At 42.4% G+C, this 19,851-nt stretch overlaps 1 protein-coding gene across 4 annotated transcripts in view; it reads right to left on the bottom strand.

Annotated features, from left to right (window-relative positions):
- Window positions 1–19,851, bottom strand: part of SASH1 (SAM and SH3 domain containing 1) — a 329,209-nt gene that overhangs the window by 166,635 nt on the left and 142,723 nt on the right. For all 4 annotated transcript variants that reach the window (XM_063917499.1, XM_063917500.1, XM_063917501.1 and 1 more), the window contains exons 3-4: window positions 7,385–7,435; window positions 7,215–7,264 (exon numbers count right to left, since the gene is read on the bottom strand). In XM_063917499.1, the coding sequence (XP_063773569.1) occupies window positions 7,215–7,264; window positions 7,385–7,435 (101 nt within the window). The remainder of the gene's footprint in view (window positions 1–7,214; window positions 7,265–7,384; window positions 7,436–19,851) is intronic.

Here is a 19,851-nt window from a genome sequence, read left to right as displayed (position 1 = left end):
CCGATGGACCGACCCCAAATAACTCCTCTTCCTTTATACGGCAATACACCTTTGTGCCGTTTGGAATCTGCATCACCTGACCACTGTCGTGTCCATAAACATCTTCTGGCAGATATGGTCATCGCACTTACTCTTGATGCCAGAGTGCAAATATCCCTCTGTGCATCTCGCATATATAGAAATGCATCCTTTAAATGCTCTATAGTCAATAAAATACTGTCCCTGTCAAGGGTATCAATATTTTTAGTCAGGGAATCCGACCAAGCCACCCCAGCTCTGCACATCCAGGCTGAGGCGATCGCTGGTCGCAGTATAACACCAGTATGTGTGTACAGGTTGAGTATCCCATATCCAAATATTCCGAAATACGGAATATTCCGAAATACGGACTTTTTTGAGTGAGAGTGAAATAATGAAACCTTTGTTTTTTGATGGCTCAATGTACACAAACTTTGTTTAATGCACAAAGTTATTAAAAATATTGTATTAAATGACCTTCAGGCTGTGTATATAAGGTGTATATGAAACATAAATGAATTGTGTGAATGTACACACACTTTGTTTAATGCACAAAGTTATAAAAAATATTGGCTAAAATTACCTTCAGGCTGTGTGTATAAGGTGTACATGAAACATAAATGCATTCTGTGCTTAGATTTAGGTCCCATCGCCATGATATCTCATTATGTTATGCAATTATTCCAAAATACGGAAAAATCCCATATCCAAAATACCTCTGGTCCCAAGCATTTTGGATAAGGGAGACTCAACCTGTATATACTTTTTATGATATTTTCCAGCCTCCTGTCAGCTGGCTCCTTGAGGACGGCCCTATCTATAGACGGTACCGCCACTTGTTCTGATAAGCGTGTGAGCGCCTTATCCACCCTAAGGGGTGTTTCCCAACGCGTCCTAATTTCTGGCGGGAAAGGGTATACCGCCCATATTTTCTATCGGGGGGAACCCACGCATCATCACACACTTCATTTAATTTATCTGATTCAGGAAAAACTACGGTAGTTTTTCCACATCCCACATAATACCCTCTTTTGTGGTACTTGTAGTATCAGAAATATGTAACACCTCCTTCATTGCCCTTAACGTGTGGCCCTAATAAGGAATACGTTTGTTTATTCACCGTCGACACTGGATTCAGTGTCCCTGTCTGTGTCTGTGTCGACCGACTAAAGTAAACGGGCGTTTTAAAACCCCTGACGGTGTTTTTGAGACGTCTGGACCGGTACTAATTGTTTGTCGGCCGTCTCATGTCGTCAACCGACCTTGCCGCGTGTTGACATTATCACGTAATTCCCTAAATAAGCCATCCATTCCGATGTCGACTCCCTAGAGAGTGACATCACCATTACAGGCAATTGCTCCGCCTCCTCACCAACATCGTCCTCATACATGTCGACACACACGTACCGACACACAGCACACACACAGGGAATGCTCTGATAGAGGACAGGACCTACTAGCCCTTTGGAGAGACAGAGGGAGAGTTTGCCAGCACACACCAAAAACGCTATAATTATATAGGGACAACCTTATATAAGTGTTTTCCCTTATAGCATCTTTTTTATATATTTCTAACGCCAAATTAGTGCCCCCCCTCTCTGTTTTAACCCTGTTTCTGTAGTGCAGTGCAGGGGAGAGCCTGGGAGCCTTCCCTCCAGCCTTTCTGTGAGGGAAAATGGCGCTGTGTGCTGAGGAGATAGGCCCCGCCCCTTTTTCGGCGGCCTCGTCTCCCGCTCTTAACGGATTCTGGCAGGGGTTAAATATCTCCATATAGCCCCCGGAGGCTATATGTTAGGTATTTTTAGCCAAAAATAGGTTTTCATTGCCTCCCAGGGCGCCCCCCTTCCAGCGCCCTGCACCCTCAGTGACTGCCGTGTGAAGTGTGCTGAGAGGAAATGGCGCACAGCTGCAGTGCTGTGCGCTACCTTAAGAAGACTGAGGAGTCTTCATGCCGCCGATTCTGGACCTTCTTCTTGTTTCAGCATCTGCAAGGGGGCCGGCGGCGAGGCTCCGGTGACCATCCAGGCTGTACCTGTGATCGTCCCTCTGGAGCTAATGTCCAGTAGCCAAAGAAGCCAATCCATCCTGCACGCAGGTGAGTTCACTTCTTCTCCCCTAAGTCCCTCGTTGCAGTGATCCTGTTGCCAGCAGGACTCACTGTAAAATAAAAAACCTAAGCTAAACTTTTCTAAGCAGCTCTTTAGGAGAGCCACCTAGATTGCACCCTTCTCGGCCGGGCACAAAAATCTAACTGAGGCTTGGAGGAGGGTCATAGGGGGAGGAGCCAGTGCACACCACCTGATCCTAAAGCTTTACTTTTTGTGCCCTGTCTCCTGCGGAGCCGCTATTCCCCATGGTCCTTTCAGGAACCCCAGCATCCACTAGGACGATAGAGAAAGGAATGTTCTAGTGCGGTCACACTATGTAGGCCAGGTTCTTTTTTCACACTATGCTAAACATCAACTTAAAAACTATCATATATGCACAAAGAAGGCAGCAATTTTGTGAATGCAATCTATGAACTCATACGGCTGGCGGGCGACCCGGCAGCGGGGGGGGGGGCAGGATGAGTGAAGTTTCTTCACTCCCCCCCGTCCCCGTTTCCATAGCAGTGCATGCTAATATGGACGAGATTGTCCATATTGGCCTGCATGCATAAGCGATGGGGCACAAACGATGAATGAGCGCAGGGCCGCGAATCGTTCTTCGTTGGTGCCTATACACTGCACGATATGAACGAGTTCTCATTAATTAATGAGCGAGAACATTCATATCGTTTAGTGTTATCTGCCAGTGTGTAGGTCCCATAAGTTTATTGATGATCTGATAGTGAATTGCTTCATCTAGCCCCTTCCAGCACATCTTATCCAACCTTATCTTTCATGTCGCAGAAGCGAGGTAGGAAAATAAGGCAAGCATGCATACATTGTGAATTGTGTTCAATCATAGCAATCAATACTGTATTTATTTTTAAATTATTTATTACAATTAATTATATAAACACAACGCTATATGTACACACACAACACACCAACTTATAGCATTGCCATATTAGTATAGCAGAACTTTCAGCAAGAGACATATTGCAGTGACAAGAATACAAAAAAGCATTGTTATTGATCAGCCCATTCAGAGCACTGAGCCTTATCTTGTTATCTTGATTTCAAGATTGTAGTCTACTAATAGTCCCCAGCCAACCAGATGAATTCCAGCAATATAAGAAAGAAGAATGGGCAAAAATCTTAACCAAAATTTACAGCTGTAATCATACTCTTTGTATTGGGAGTACTCTTAGGCGTTCTTAACATAGCACAGAGATTATGTATTAATATACCATACACTCATTGAAAGCCAAGTCTTCATTTTGGTGACATGTAGTGGTCACCTTAGAGTTCCCCCAATACAAAAAAAGGTACAATTCTGGGGGAGGGACCCCAATGTCCTGCTGCACATGCACCACTCCCACCGACATCACCGCTACTGCCGCCGCCCGGTTGACCCCCCTGTTGTGACTATCCTCACGCACCGCGGACCCCCGCCCAGCAGATCAATATACATACCATACCAGAGAGCCAGTCCACGCTGTTCCTGCTGGGCTGCCGGGCGCCGGATCCTGTGTGCTGCGGTGACCGCTGGTGCTGTAAAGTGCGCTGCCGCTTTGCAGCGTCACTTTACTGCACCGGGGTCACATTGCAGCACATGGGGGACCCCGCGCCAGGCAGCGCTCACCAGAGCAGCGGACATCGGCTCCCTGGACATGCGAGTATGTTTTTTTTTTTTTACACTGTGATCAGCTTGAGTGTCCATCGGACACACATGGCTGATCACTGGGGACGGGTCCCGCTCAGCTTTCTCTGCCAGGGGCCAGGGGAAGAGAAAGCTGGGCAAAAGGGTGCAGATCGCAGTGCTGCCCTGTGATCTCGCCAGCCTGAGCTGGCGAGATTATCACAGGGCACACTGCGTGTTTTTTCACATTTTTTTTTTTTTGTGTAAATTTGGCCACATCACATTTCTCATTATAAGTATAGGGAATGCAATGTGGGTTATTAAAAAAAAGTGAATCAAAAGGTTTGGAGCAGTTTTTCATGAAAATTGCTCCAAATGCCCTTTAATACATTCAGGTGATACTAAAATAATGTGAAAAGGGTGTGAAAACACCCTTGTTCACATTATTTTAGTAAAAATAATGTTAATTAATAGACCCCTTGGTCTTAATTGTACTTTACAGACTTGGTTAAGCAATTACTGTTCGATCATATTTCATCCAACACAGAATCATTCTATTTTGCTCTTATAGCTGTAATTGTAACTTTAGCAGGGAACACACTGGGGACAATATTGCCCCAATATGCTGACTCAGAAGGACATATTGGGCATATTGCTCAGTGTGTATGCCAATAGACGTGCTCCCGCAGTTGTTAGCGATGTCATCAGGTTGATGTGCTGCACGTTAAACCTGATGATATTGCTAGCGTCCTGTAGAATGCTAATGAAGGACGAGACATAATTGTTCTGTCCTTTATTAACATCGCTCCAGTGTGAACACAAAATCAGGGCGGACAGGAATTTGTTACGATGTCGGAACGAATGCCCGATGCTCTAGTGTGTACCCAGCTTAATGTTAAAAAATAGTTCAGCGCTCACCAAGGTTTGTATGGGTGAATGAATTCTATGTATACTACAACTTGGATATTCACATTGTATGGGATAAATATAATAACTCATCAGTTGTAATTTCAGTAAACTCTGTGATTTATTTTATTTAAAAAGGGTAGATTAGTAAAATATTAAAAGGCTTAACTGATTAATACCGGTATTAAATAAACAGACATAACATACAAGACAACACAAACATGTAAAGCAATCCCTGTGGGTACACTTGCTTGCGGTTTACCCCACCGGGAAACAAATTCCTCTGAATAAGAACAATGTCTCTGTAGGGTGCACTATTTAATAAGTGCTCATTTTAGCCTGTGTTCATAAATGGCAGTCTGGTGGATGCAGGGGTTAACAGTGATGTGATAGGGCCAGGATCTCTCCTACAGTATTCAAAGCACAGTCCTGTAATCTTGATCCCTGTTTTGGAAGTGTAGTAACGTCCTTGCTGAACGATGCAGCGATGGTGCGGTCTGCCGGCAGACACCCGTCCGTTTGGCTCCGTTGTATCTTGCTTCCGGGCGCTGTACGGAGCGGGATCGATTCCTCCGCGATATACGCGTTTCACCTGGTAAGGCTTCGTCAGGATTGCGGTGTCCGCAACGGACGGGTGTCTGCCGGCAGACAGCACCATCGCTGCATCGTCTGCTTCATGCATGTAAACAACAAAACACCACGGTATCCCGTCTCTAGGTCGGCCACACTTATGTCGACCACTATTGGTCGACAGTAACTAGGTTGACAGGGTCACTAGGTCGACATGTTATAAGTCAACAGGTCAAAAGGTCGACATGAGTTTTTCACAATTTTTTTCTTTTTTAAAAAACGTTTTCATACTTAACGATTCACGTGGACTACGATTGGGAATAGTAACCCAAAGCATGGCGAGTGAACACGGTGAACTAATTGGGGTTCCCGGTCACGATAGAAAACTACACCAAAAAAAAGAAAGAAAAAAACTCATGTCGGCTTTTTGACCGGTTGACCTAGAACATGTCAACCTAGAAACCCTGTCGACCAGTAGTGGTCGATCTATACACTGTCGACTTAAGTGTGGTCGACCCTCCATACCACACCCAAAAAGCACATGTGCTTCCCTCATATTACAACATGCGAACCCTATGACAACCACTCTTGCTCACATAATACTGTACATACTCTAAATACTGTACTCTATTGCACTTAAGTTTTACATTCTCTAAGCTGTGAACAACCAAAAAAGTTCCAGTGTAAAAAAAGAGCTTTAGGTCCTGATTCTGAGTAAAGCAAAAAGGAGCAGGTTACACCCCTTTCAGATCGCCTGAGGCGGGTCGCACCCGGGAGCCTAACACGGGAGGTCCCAGGGTGTGACCCGCCTCAGGCGCCCTGCCACCGCTGTCTGCAACCCGGCATATTGCCGGGTTGGTGACGTCAGCGTTGACGGCACTTGGAGATCACATGATCTCCAAACACCGCCCATACACACATAGTGAACGGGAAACGGGTCGCATCAACCCGGCTCCAGTTCACACCGCACAGCGTGCTGAGTTGAACACAAGTTCAACCTTGCTCACTACCAGGGTTGAAATACCAGGTCAACCCTTGCACCTTTCAGACCGCACATGAACATGGGTTATGTGCGCTCATGTGCCAATAACCCGTGTTCATAGCTGGCGGTCTGAAAGGGGTATAACTGTGCACCTGGACAAACCATGTTGCAATGCAAAGGGTGCAAACACATTTATTATTTTGCATGCAGAGTACATACTGGCTGATTTTGCAAGCAGCCCACAAATAGTGGACAAATTTTATTTTCCACTGCAATTTAGATTTGGACACGACCCTCCTAAATCTGTATCTCTCTGCACATCTTACATATTCCCCACCTGCAGTGCTGCATAGTTTTACCATTGTGCACAGTTACTTGTTTTTAGTTTAGTCCCACCTAAGAATCAGGCCCATAGAGATTAAACAAATCTGTGTGCCACTGCAGAGCAACAATGCTTCCTGTGCCAGCCACATTCCCTGAGGTTATGGCGTCATGACAAGGGCAGCAAGGCAGCCCCCACCAGTAAGTGCCGCACTGCCTAGAACACCCTGAAATCTGTAAGAGTGGCCATACAGACTACAGTTTGCATGCCCGGAGCATCCTTAGGACGCTTTGGGCAGCAATGCAGCAGCGATTCTGGCCACAGGGTGCCGTTCCAGACACCCTGCTAGCCAGAAACAAAGGCCATTGGGCAGCAACTGTGCCACCCCAGAGCCCTGCGAGACGGCATCGATTGCACACCTCTAGTTACGGCCCTCGATCTGGTACATGGTCAATCCCCATATTCAGTCCTGCACCATTGAAATATGATCTAAATACATTTTCATTGAGTATAAAGTACACTTTAGTCCACACACGGCCAACCAGACATATCCCTGAGTGGCCTGCTTACTTCATGTCTTCACAGTTATGCTTTGTACATCTGAAAGCTTCACATGACTGACAACCATTCTATGTCAATTTAATTAACATCAATTAATTTTGCATTTAGTAAACAAAAGGCTTGACTTACTTTCTTTCAGTCTCTGGCGTAGATACTGCACTATTGAATCCAACAGAATCCTAAAAAGAAAAAAATATACATAATTTCAACAAATTTGTCTCAGCAGTGGAGTAAATACGGCATAGAATATTAATTGTAATAAAAAAGAAAAGGGGGGAAATAATAGTTATTGTACTTACTTCAATTTGGGATCGCAGCTGTAATGACGTGGAGCCGGCATCAGATTTCTCCTAAAGCAGAACATATGCTAGTTATTCATGAGATATCAGGAAACGTGGCACAGTAAGCTAAGACATTTTTATTCAGACAAATAGGAACATGTACTATACATGAATACAGAAAATCAAATCCACAATGGTCAGAGAATGAGGAAGATCACACTGGTCCACAACTAATATACCACCTTCTACCTATGTATTTTGGCAATTGCATAGTATGTAGAGGAAACTGAATCAAAATATGGTACAGTGTAACATATCTGTAGTTTCAAGGGGATGCGGTTAATATACCGCCTGACAGGATCCTGGTGTCTGCGATACTGGCGCTGGAATCTCGACAGGCAGGGAAATGGCAGCGGTCGGAATCCTGACGGCAGCCCCGTATTCCCACTCGGGTGGTGGGTCCACACCACCACCCGAGTGTGAATATAACTTGTGAGTGTGAAATGTGGCAAGCGCAACAAGCCCGCAAGGTAAGTCGCTGACGAGATTCCGGCTGACAGGATGCTGCTGTCGGTATAGTGACAGCTGGCATCCCGCTAGCCGGTCACCTGTATGTATTCTGTTTCAAGTCCTCTTTTAGGTTGCTGTTTGAAATTTGATTCTCATAAGGCACAGATGTATTGGGGCAATGTCCCGCATAGGTCGGGGAATTGGTAATATTAAAAAAGTTTAAAAAATCAGATTCCCCGATGCCGACAATTTTCAGAATTGGGCATTTTTAACGTGTTTAATTTCCCAGATAGATTGCCAATCATCACTGGTTGCCAATCGTTGGAGCGATAGTGCCAGCAGGTCGGAAAATCACGGTTGATACACAAGTCCATTGCACAGAAAATCCCATGGAAAATTTCTTATTATTGTGTGGTACAGGCAAGACCATGTAGAAAATTACGGGATAAAATTATCAGCAAACTACTTGTAACCTTATCTTATCTCTTGATATAAATCACCAGTGCCTCCACCCAAGCTAATTGTTATTTTGGCTTGCCTGGGAAAGCCCTGCTATTTAAATATGTGTGTTAATTAACCTATACACATTTACAAAACTAATCACCTTAGTATAATAACATGTATAATACCTGTACTTCTTTTCTTCTTTCTTAGGATCAGACAATCACCACAATAACTTTATGGTAAGTATAATTTTATATAAGATATATATATTTTTAGGTATACTCAAATTACATACATATATAATTACTAATTGACAATATTCCTCTATCTAAACAACAATGCATATAATACTCAATGACAAATATTTTGTTCTCTAATTGAGTTACCCGGGTACTCTTAGTCTTTAATTGCGCAGTTGGGGCCCAATGAGTGTAATTTATCCTGTTGGATAAGTGTCAGTAATTAATCCTCCTGCATTGCAAAGGATTGAAGATTACCAATACTTTGTATCCTGAAGCTTAAACTTGTTATTTAGTTATTTATAGTGGTCTATACAGTCTCCTCACTATAATAAATTCTTTCTGTAGAATATAATGCCTCTAATATCCTTGCTTTCCTTTTCTTGTATTCCCAGTGATGAATCTCTCTCTACTATGTAGCTAACAGATGGTAAGTATATTATTGTATACTTAATTGTTTATTATTGCTCGTCTGTAGATGAAGTCTCTTTACCAGTGTGAATATAAATATATACTATCAATATCTCCATTTCCAAAGTATGTTGTGTTTTAGTTAACTGGAACAAATAGTCTATTCTCTCCTGCAATTTCCTTTATCTGCTGTAGAGCTTATAACTCAACTGTAGTTAACTGTAAGTCGAACTAAGATTCCTTTACAATAAATACTTTGTTTTTCTTGCAGTAGTGTGTCTCCCTTTGCTGCTACTTTGTTTGTATTGCCACATATTTTGTAATTGTATCCATTCTGACTAGACTAGCTGGTTGCTTTTGAATGAATTATAAATCCTGTGCTGTCTGCAGTTAAATCATCTTCAGCAGCGTTATACAGTATGTCTCTAGGGCTAGTCAGTTATAGATTTGAGCTGAATACACTGAGATATATATATATTATACCGCTGTATGATTGTTAGAGTTCCTACTGGAAAGTGACTAAACTAGGCAGTATGCAAAGCTGATGGTAAATACATAGTCATTATAGCTGCCTGAACTGAAATATGTTCATATAGTAGTGTAACTGGTGAATAGGTGCACAGCAGGTATAATTTTTACAGACCTTAGATGCCTTCCGTAAGTGCCTCCTGACACTTACTATTATTCAGGTAGATAGCCTCACCCCAATGGCTTCTCATTGGTGGGCAGTGGATTCAGCTATAGCTTATTTAGTAGATGAGTGCTGGACAATCGCCGCTGCTTACACCGGTCCCAGCTATCACCGGCTCTCCTTATCTTCACGGCTCTGACTAGCCGCACGTCTCCGCTTCTTCACGGCTCCTGATAGCCGCGCCGGTATCCGCTCCCCCGGCTCTCCTTGTCTTCACGGCTCTTGCTAGCCGCGCCGGTCTCTGCTCTCACCGGCTCTCCTTGTATTCACGGCTCTGGCTAGCCGCACGTCACCGCTTCTTCACGGCTCCTGATAGCCGCGCCGGTATCCGCTCCCCCGGCTCTCCTTGTCTTCACGGCTCTTGCTAGCCGCGCCGGTCTCTGCTCTCACCGGCTCTCCTTGTCTTCACGGCTCTGGCTAGCCGCACGTCACCGCTTCTTCACGGCTCCTGATAGCCGCGCCGGTATCCGCTCCCCCGGCTCTCCTATCTTCACAGCTCTTGCTAGCCGCGCCGGTCCCTGCTCTCACCGGCTCTCCTTGTCTGGCTGCGCTACCCTGACTTCCCGGCCGCCGCTGTAATGTTTACAGCTTGTTACAGCTCTTAGCGGCCACCGGAGAGACCTAGGTACCAGCACGGCAAGGGGGATCTGCAGACTGACTGACCGCCGGCGGGAAGCACCTTTATACACTACTTCTAGCAGCGCGTGGGGACCATTCCTTTGCACACGGCCTCCCTTACCTGCGCGAGGTGGCCACCACCTCTTTGCACACGGCCTCCTTTTTACCTGCGCGAGGTGACCCTTCTGCACACGGTACCATCTACCTGCACGAGGTGGGGAAACAAACCCCTCATACTTGACAGCTATATTATTTACCCTGCGCATCATTAGTGCTCAGCCCTGCAACTACAGCACACACAACAGTCTCCACTGTCTTTTATATTATATTGCTACACCTCTCACTCCCTTTAGTATACCCCGCACAATAAATATACTTGAGAAACCCCTTACTTTATATAAATTTATATATATATATACACATACTTCATTATGGTCAACATTAAATATATTTTATATTTCTTAAATAATGTTATACATATTACATATACATACATATATCCATACAAATGAAAATTAATTATAACCCTGTTACATTCTCCCCCTGGTAATCCATTAATTTTAATATAACCGGATTACCACCCTTAACTTTAGTTTTAATCTTAACAAGGATAGTAATATGCACAATATGGCCACACATCAATCATATTATGGTGCACTACCCTTGGTACAATACTAGGTACTCCCAGTTCATTATAAGTGAGCATGGATGGAGGTTGACATATTCTCCTAGGCCGTTCCATAACTTGCTCCCCTATGCTTTCATTATATACAGCAGAACTGTAATCAGATCCTTCTGATGGCATATTTAATTCCAATGCTCCCAGAGTATCATTACTATCTTGCCCAAATTGTCCAATATTATCTTCAAAGTTTTCTCCAGAGAGGAATCCAATGGGATCATTGGTATTCTGCTCCTGAATAAACTCCTTAGGGTCAACATCTCTAATACCTTCATCTTTAAAATAGCATCCTTGCCCTGTAAATTCATCCTCTGACCCTTCTGTATCATGAGCCTCAATATTTTGCTCATATCCATTCTCTATGGTCCCCATATCGGAACTTGTCTTAAGATCAATTCTATACTTATTTAAACGAACTTCACGTCCTATTGGGAGTAAGTGTTGTCTATGGAAAGTTAATACAATTTCATCTCCATTTTCTGGCTTAATCTTATATACAGGTAGCCCAGGAAACTTTTCTATTATTATGAAGGGATCTTCTCTCCATCTGTTACTTATTTTAAATTTTCTAGGAGTCCCAAGTTGTTTCAATAATACTCTATCCCCAGGAGCCAAGACCTGATCGCGTACTTTCCTATCATAATGACTTTTATTTTTTATTTCTAGTTTAGTAGTAGTTTCATTAGCTAAGTCATACGCTTCTTTTAAGTCTTTTCTTAGTTTCTTAATATATTTAAGATGAGAAATAGCGGGTTTGTCACTATAAGATATTCCCATACACACGTCTATGGGAAGTCTAGCCTCTCGCCCAAACATCAAAGCATATGGAGAATATCCTGTAGCCTCATTTCGTGTGCAGTTATAAGCATGTATTAAACGATCAATATGCCTTTTCCAATGGTTTTTATCAAATGGGTTTAGGGTCCCTAACATATTCAACAAGGTTCTGTTAAACCTTTCAGGCTGAGGATTTCCCTGAGGATGATAAGGGGTGGTTCGTGATTTAGTGATCCCACAAATCATACAGAGTTCCTTAATCAGCTTACTCTCAAACTCTCTCCCTTGATCAGAATGTAATCGGTTAGGTAAACCATAATGAACAAAATATTTGTCCCATAGAGTATTGGCTACAGTATAAGCTTTCTGATTTGGTGTAACGTATGCTTGGGCGTATCTGGTAAAGTGATCTGTAATTATTAATATGTGGCATTTCTTTCCGGGTTCTACTTCTAATGTTAAAAAATCCATACAGACTAAATCCATAGGACCATTACTCTTAAAGTTTACTAACGGGGCAGATTGACTACTTACAGTTTTTCGTACTATACAATTTCCACAATTTTGGCAATATTCTTCTACCTCTCTCCTCATGCCAGGCCAATAAAACCTATCATATATTAGATTTAAGGTCTTATCATTTCCTAAATGGCCATGGTCATCATGTAATGCTTTCATTACCACAGATCGATATATCTTTGGTAATACTAGTTGGTATTTTTTTTTTTTACTCCTTTCAATTACCCGGTATAACAATCCATTGATTATCAATAGATGTTTCCTTTGTTTTTCCAATAACCGTACTCCCTCAGAAGCATTAGACACTACAGGGTCACCATTTTTGTTACTTTTATTTCTTGTTATTTCAGATATGATAAATCCAATGTCTGGATCTTTCCTCTGATCTGCCTGTATCTGGGTCTTCCTAAGTTTTGGCAACCCTTCTAATTCTAAATGACTCAACCAACAGTATGATAAAGGCAGAGCTTTTTCAGTGGCACCCAATGAACTTAATGATTCTCCTGGGGTCATTTCTTTAATCTGAATATGATGGCACATCCCCCTCACTTCCCCAGCAGGTACTTCAATCCATTCATTAATAGCAACACAATTATTTTGATTAGGTATTCGGGATAATGAGTCAGCATCGATATTATTGACTCCGGGCCTATATCTTAAAGAAAAGTTATATAGAGCCAAAGCGGCAAGCCATCTGTGTCCTGTTGCATCTAATTTTGCAGTTGTAAGGATATATGTTAAAGGATTGTTATCTGTGTGAATCTCAAATGTTACTCCATATAAATATTCATGAAATTTTTCCACCACACACCACTTTAAAGCTAAAAATTCCAATTTGTGTGTGGGGTAATTTCTCTCACTAACAGATAACCCCCTACTAGTAAAGGACACAGGCCTTAACTCTTCTTGATGTTTTTGATACAGTACTCCCCCAATACCTTCTTGTGAAGCATCTATATGAAGTACATATGGGAGTGAAGGGTTTGCATAAGCTAAAACTGGAGCCCTAGTTAGCTTTGTTTTTAAAGTCTGAAATGCCATTTCACATTCCTGAGTCCACCGATTTCCAAAAGGTTCATTAGGTTTAAACCAACACTTAGGGGTTATTTTGGTTTCTTTTCCCCGATTATTAGGTGGATATCCTTTTGTCAAATCTGTAAGAGGTTTTGAAATCTTTGAATAATTTGGAATGAATCTGCGGTAGTACCCGCAAAAGCCTAAAAAAGATCTGAGTTCTTTTAACTTATTAGGCTTAGGCCAATTTACTACAGCTTCAACCTTTGCAGGGTCAGTGGCAATTCCCTCTCTATTTACAATGTGTCCTAAATATTTCACTGAGGATTGGCATAACTGACATTTGTCAATAGACAACTTCAATCCCCCTTCAATTAATCTATCTAAAACTTTAATAAGACGGGTATTATGCTCTTGAAGGGAACTCCCAAAAATAATGATGTCGTCTAAATAGACAATGACCTCTCTATAGTTCATATCCCCAATTACTTTATCCATTGTCCTCTGGAATGTAGCTGGGGCTCCCTTAATTCCCTGGGGCATTTTTAGGAATTCGAAAAAACCCAAAGGGCAAATAAATGCGGTTTTATCTCTATCTTCAGGGCGCATGGGGATCTGGTAGAATCCATTCCGTAAGTCTAATACCGAAAACCATACACTTCCTTGCAAGCAGTCAAATGCTTCTTCAATTTTAGGAACTGTGTACTGGTCTGGAATAGTTCTTGCATTAAGGGTCCTGTAATCTACGCACATACGAATTTTCCCATTTTTCTTTTTAGCAATTACAATTGGAGAAGCATAAGGACTACGGGATTCTATTATAATTTGATTCTCTAATAATCCTTTTAAATGTAATCGGACATCTTCAAAATCTGCAGGAGCTATCCTGCGAGATCTTTCACGAAAAGGACTGGTATCTGTGAGTTCTATTATATGTTCTACTCCTTTTGCCTCTCCTAAATCCCATTCATCAGATGAAAAAGCCTTCCTCCTAATACCCAATTCACTTATCAATGAATCTTTGTCCTCTTTTATAATATCGCTATTTTGAAAACAAACTTCAAATTGACCCTTCTCCACCTCAAACTTATCTCTCGGTTGAATTACCCAAGCCTGTCCTGCTTCAGTAATCTGTTCCTTCCTATGCATATCCTGACACCATTTTGATAATTCACTGTACAAATGGGTATTAGTACCTATAATTACAGGAAGTTCATTCCTGCCCCCTTGGATCTCAGGACAAATTAGTGCAATAAAAGGGACCTGCAATGGCTTTCCAGGGATTTCTTTATCAAATTCGAGAGTAACTTGCACATATCCTAAGTAAGGATATTTGTTTACACTTAAACCCCAAATTATTAATCCATTAAGGGGTTGTATTTTCACATCTGATATGTGTTCATTATACCAGGATTCAAAAATAATCGACACTTGAGACCCACTGTCTAATAATACTTTACATTTATTCCCATTAATGGACGCAGAGACTATTGGTGTAGGACCCATCAGACCTTCTGGTATTTTCCCATTCCACCAGGAATTCCCCATAGCGCAGTAGCTGACTTCTAGGGGGACTGTGAGGGGTTCACAGTCCTCCCTCTCCCGTTTCCCTGCCCAGAGAGATTGTGGCTATTTAATGCTGTATTATTATCACTAACTCTTTGCGAAAAGTACCCCGTATCATCAGTGCATTCATAGGCCCTATGCCCTGACCTACCACATTTGAAACATCCTCGGCCTCGATTATTATAATTACTCCCCCTTCCCCTTACGGATATATTATCGTTTGTCCTTGATGAGAGACTGGAATTACTATTGGTTTGTAAAACCATAAACTGTTCTAGTTTTTTATTTTGTTCCTCTATCATTTTCAGTATTTTTTCTTCAAATGGATTCACTTCCACCATAGGTTGTATTACTTTTACTTTTTTTATAGTTTTCTCTCTCATTTCAATTAATGCCTCCTCTTGCTTTACCTCTTTTAACAGATCATTAAAAGTGGGAGGAGTCTTTCTTATCCCTGAACATCTTAACATTTGAGCCACAAAGTCAGTAGTCAAAGCTCCTCTAAGGAGCTGCTTTATCCTATTTCCATCCACTTCCTCTCTAGTTATACCTCCTTTATCAACTATTTTATACAAGAGTTTATCTATCCTAATCAAATAAGCACTAAATTTCTCCCCAGGTTCTTGGAAAGTATGATGGAATCTAGAGGTCAAATCTCCCACATCCTCTAACGTGCCATATGCATAATCCAAAGCTTCAAAATAAGTTTCTAATGTGGCTTGCGAATGGCTTCTTCTAGCTGCCTGAATAATCCCCATGGCTGGCCCCCTTAAACTCTCTACTACTCTTTGCCTTTTTATTTGATCAGGACATTGCCACTCCTCAGCTTGCTGAACAGCAGCTTCTTTCCATGCTTCATACGTTTCTTCCCCAAGTGGCACAGGCACTATTCCTGAAAATATTCTTAACCTCCTGTAGCTTCCCTCATAGTGCCATCTCTCTAACTGTGTGACCACTCTATCTACCATGGTCTCAAACTGCCCTCCATTTACATTAGCACCATCCCCCTGGGTATTGCTGCTCTCATTAACCCTCTCTGGGTTTTCAGCAGATGCTGAGATATGAGCACTAACTATTTCTTCCTCACTACTTTTAGGCCATATAATGCGCCACAATCTTCCAATTTCTCCCCCAGCTACAATCATTGTGGGTATCAACCTGGCATCTAACTCTTTTTCTGTTTCTATCAAAATAGCCACAACTCTCCCAGAATCCTCTCTCCATTTATCTATGATTTGCGGTTTATTTACTCCATACAATCTGTCTAAAGTCTCTAATACCACATCATCATGAATGTCAGAAAAATTTCCCCCTACTCCCATACATTTTTTTAAGTTTGTTCCTCTCTGTATACACCAATTGTATAACTCTTCTTCTGAAATCCTCTCCATTATAGTGTCCTGAATATTCGTCCAGCAGTGCCTCCAAAATGTAACCTTATCTTATCTCTTGATATAAATCACCAGTGCCTCCACCCAAGCTAATTGTTATTTTGGCTTGCCTGGGAAAGCCCTGCTATTTAAATATGTGTGTTAATTAACCTATACACATTTACAAAACTAATCACCTTAGTATAATAACATGTATAATACCTGTACTTCTTTTCTTCTTTCTTAGGATCAGACAATCACCACAATAACTTTATGGTAAGTATAATTTTATATAAGATATATATATTTTTAGGTATACTCAAATTACATACATATATAATTACTAATTGACAATATTCCTCTATCTAAACAACAATGCATATAATACTCAATGACAAATATTTTGTTCTCTAATTGAGTTACCCGGGTACTCTTAGTCTTTAATTGCGCAGTTGGGGCCCAATGAGTGTAATTTATCCTGTTGGATAAGTGTCAGTAATTAATCCTCCTGCATTGCAAAGGATTGAAGATTACCAATACTTTGTATCCTGAAGCTTAAACTTGTTATTTAGTTATTTATAGTGGTCTATACAGTCTCCTCACTATAATAAATTCTTTCTGTAGAATATAATGCCTCTAATATCCTTGCTTTCCTTTTCTTGTATTCCCAGTGATGAATCTCTCTCTACTATGTAGCTAACAGATGGTAAGTATATTATTGTATACTTAATTGTTTATTATTGCTCGTCTGTAGATGAAGTCTCTTTACCAGTGTGAATATAAATATATACTATCAATATCTCCATTTCCAAAGTATGTTGTGTTTTAGTTAACTGGAACAAATAGTCTATTCTCTCCTGCAATTTCCTTTATCTGCTGTAGAGCTTATAACTCAACTGTAGTTAACTGTAAGTCGAACTAAGATTCCTTTACAATAAATACTTTGTTTTTCTTGCAGTAGTGTGTCTCCCTTTGCTGCTACTTTGTTTGTATTGCCACATATTTTGTAATTGTATCCATTCTGACTAGACTAGCTGGTTGCTTTTGAATGAATTATAAATCCTGTGCTGTCTGCAGTTAAATCATCTTCAGCAGCGTTATACAGTATGTCTCTAGGGCTAGTCAGTTATAGATTTGAGCTGAATACACTGAGATATATATATATTATACCGCTGTATGATTGTTAGAGTTCCTACTGGAAAGTGACTAAACTAGGCAGTATGCAAAGCTGATGGTAAATACATAGTCATTATAGCTGCCTGAACTGAAATATGTTCATATAGTAGTGTAACTGGTGAATAGGTGCACAGCAGGTATAATTTTTACAGACCTTAGATGCCTTCCGTAAGTGCCTCCTGACACTTACTATTATTCAGGTAGATAGCCTCACCCCAATGGCTTCTCATTGGTGGGCAGTGGATTCAGCTATAGCTTATTTAGTAGATGAGTGCTGGACAATCGCCGCTGCTTACACCGGTCCCAGCTATCACCGGCTCTCCTTATCTTCACGGCTCTGACTAGCCGCACGTCTCCGCTTCTTCACGGCTCCTGATAGCCGCGCCGGTATCCGCTCCCCCGGCTCTCCTTGTCTTCACGGCTCTTGCTAGCCGCGCCGGTCTCTGCTCTCACCGGCTCTCCTTGTATTCACGGCTCTGGCTAGCCGCACGTCACCGCTTCTTCACGGCTCCTGATAGCCGCGCCGGTATCCGCTCCCCCGGCTCTCCTTGTCTTCACGGCTCTTGCTAGCCGCGCCGGTCTCTGCTCTCACCGGCTCTCCTTGTCTTCACGGCTCTGGCTAGCCGCACGTCACCGCTTCTTCACGGCTCCTGATAGCCGCGCCGGTATCCGCTCCCCCGGCTCTCCTATCTTCACAGCTCTTGCTAGCCGCGCCGGTCCCTGCTCTCACCGGCTCTCCTTGTCTGGCTGCGCTACCCTGACTTCCCGGCCGCCGCTGTAATGTTTACAGCTTGTTACAGCTCTTAGCGGCCACCGGAGAGACCTAGGTACCAGCACGGCAAGGGGGATCTGCAGACTGACTGACCGCCGGCGGGAAGCACCTTTATACACTACTTCTAGCAGCGCGTGGGGACCATTCCTTTGCACACGGCCTCCCTTACCTGCGCGAGGTGGCCACCACCTCTTTGCACACGGCCTCCTTTTTACCTGCGCGAGGTGACCCTTCTGCACACGGTACCATCTACCTGCACGAGGTGGGGAAACAAACCCCTCATACTTGACAGCTATATTATTTACCCTGCGCATCATTAGTGCTCAGCCCTGCAACTACAGCACACACAACAGTCTCCACTGTCTTTTATATTATATTGCTACACCTCTCACTCCCTTTAGTATACCCCGCACAATAAATATACTTGAGAAACCCCTTACTTTATATAAATTTATATATATATATACACATACTTCATTATGGTCAACATTAAATATATTTTATATTTCTTAAATAATGTTATACATATTACATATACATACATATATCCATACAAATGAAAATTAATTATAACCCTGTTACATACTGAAGAAAAGGTTGCATGCTAGGTATTAAACATTTTGAACCTAAAATGTATCAAATACATAAAACGTTGCATTCAGTTAGAACATCCTATTATTAAATACAAAAAGCTTTTTTCTCTCCTAAAGTACAAAGTACAGGTTGGTTAAAGGGCCCTACACACTGGCCGATGTGTGCGACCGATATGAACAATCTCATATAGTAATGAACGAGAAACTGTTCATATCTTTCAGTGTGTATGCACCAACGATGAACGATGCGCGGCCGTTCATCGTTGGTTCCGGCTCGTTTATATCTGCAAGCCAATATGGACAAAATCGTCCATATTCGCATACAGGGCTATGGGGCCGGATGAAGTCAGGGAGCGAAGAAACTTCACTCCTCCCCCCCCCTTCCCCGTCAACAACCCCCCCCCCCCATCCCCCCCCGCGTCAGCCGTATCCTCCGTCGGGCAGCTCGGCCAGTGTGTACGGCCCAATAGTCTCTAATAATCACAACAGTTAGAGCAGCAGACATATCTGTGTGTGCGAAGATTTCCTAATACACTGTTGTGTACCTATAAAGGAGCACCGCACAGGTCTGCAAAATGGCTGACAATAAAAGTGTAGGATGAATCCCAACAACTACACTAATGGTGCCCATACACTTGTGAGATATCTGGTACATCCGTTCGATTTCGATCGCATCTGTGAGATAAATCACAGGATTGTATGCACATTTTATGTACCATCGGCCGCGATGTGCGGGCACGTCGGTCGAATCTCGCGTCTCAATATATTATGTGCTGCACTTAATATTTTTCACATCGCAGTGCAATTGCATGTGTTTTTAAAAACACATGCGATATATTGCACTGCAATGTGCGATGGGCACCCATCGGGAGTGGCCAGAGGCCGCTCCCACTTGGCAGTGACGTGCCCATCACATGATTACCATGCAATCTATCACATGGTAATCACTTTGGCAGTTCAGGTGTGATGACTGCCGGTGCGATGCCCTGCGATGTCATGTATGGGGACCATTAGATTTTTGCATATCTTTACCATAAAGAGATAAATCTGATAGTAACGCCTTGACGGCACCCACCTCATCTGCAAACACCACCTTTCACCCT

Source organism: Pseudophryne corroboree, chromosome 4 (genome assembly GCF_028390025.1).
Source record: "Pseudophryne corroboree isolate aPseCor3 chromosome 4, aPseCor3.hap2, whole genome shotgun sequence".
In the NCBI taxonomy this organism is placed as follows: Eukaryota; Metazoa; Chordata; class Amphibia; order Anura; family Myobatrachidae; genus Pseudophryne; species Pseudophryne corroboree.
The sequence above is the reverse complement of the archived record's forward strand: the minus strand, read 5'-3'. Positions and strand labels throughout refer to the sequence as shown.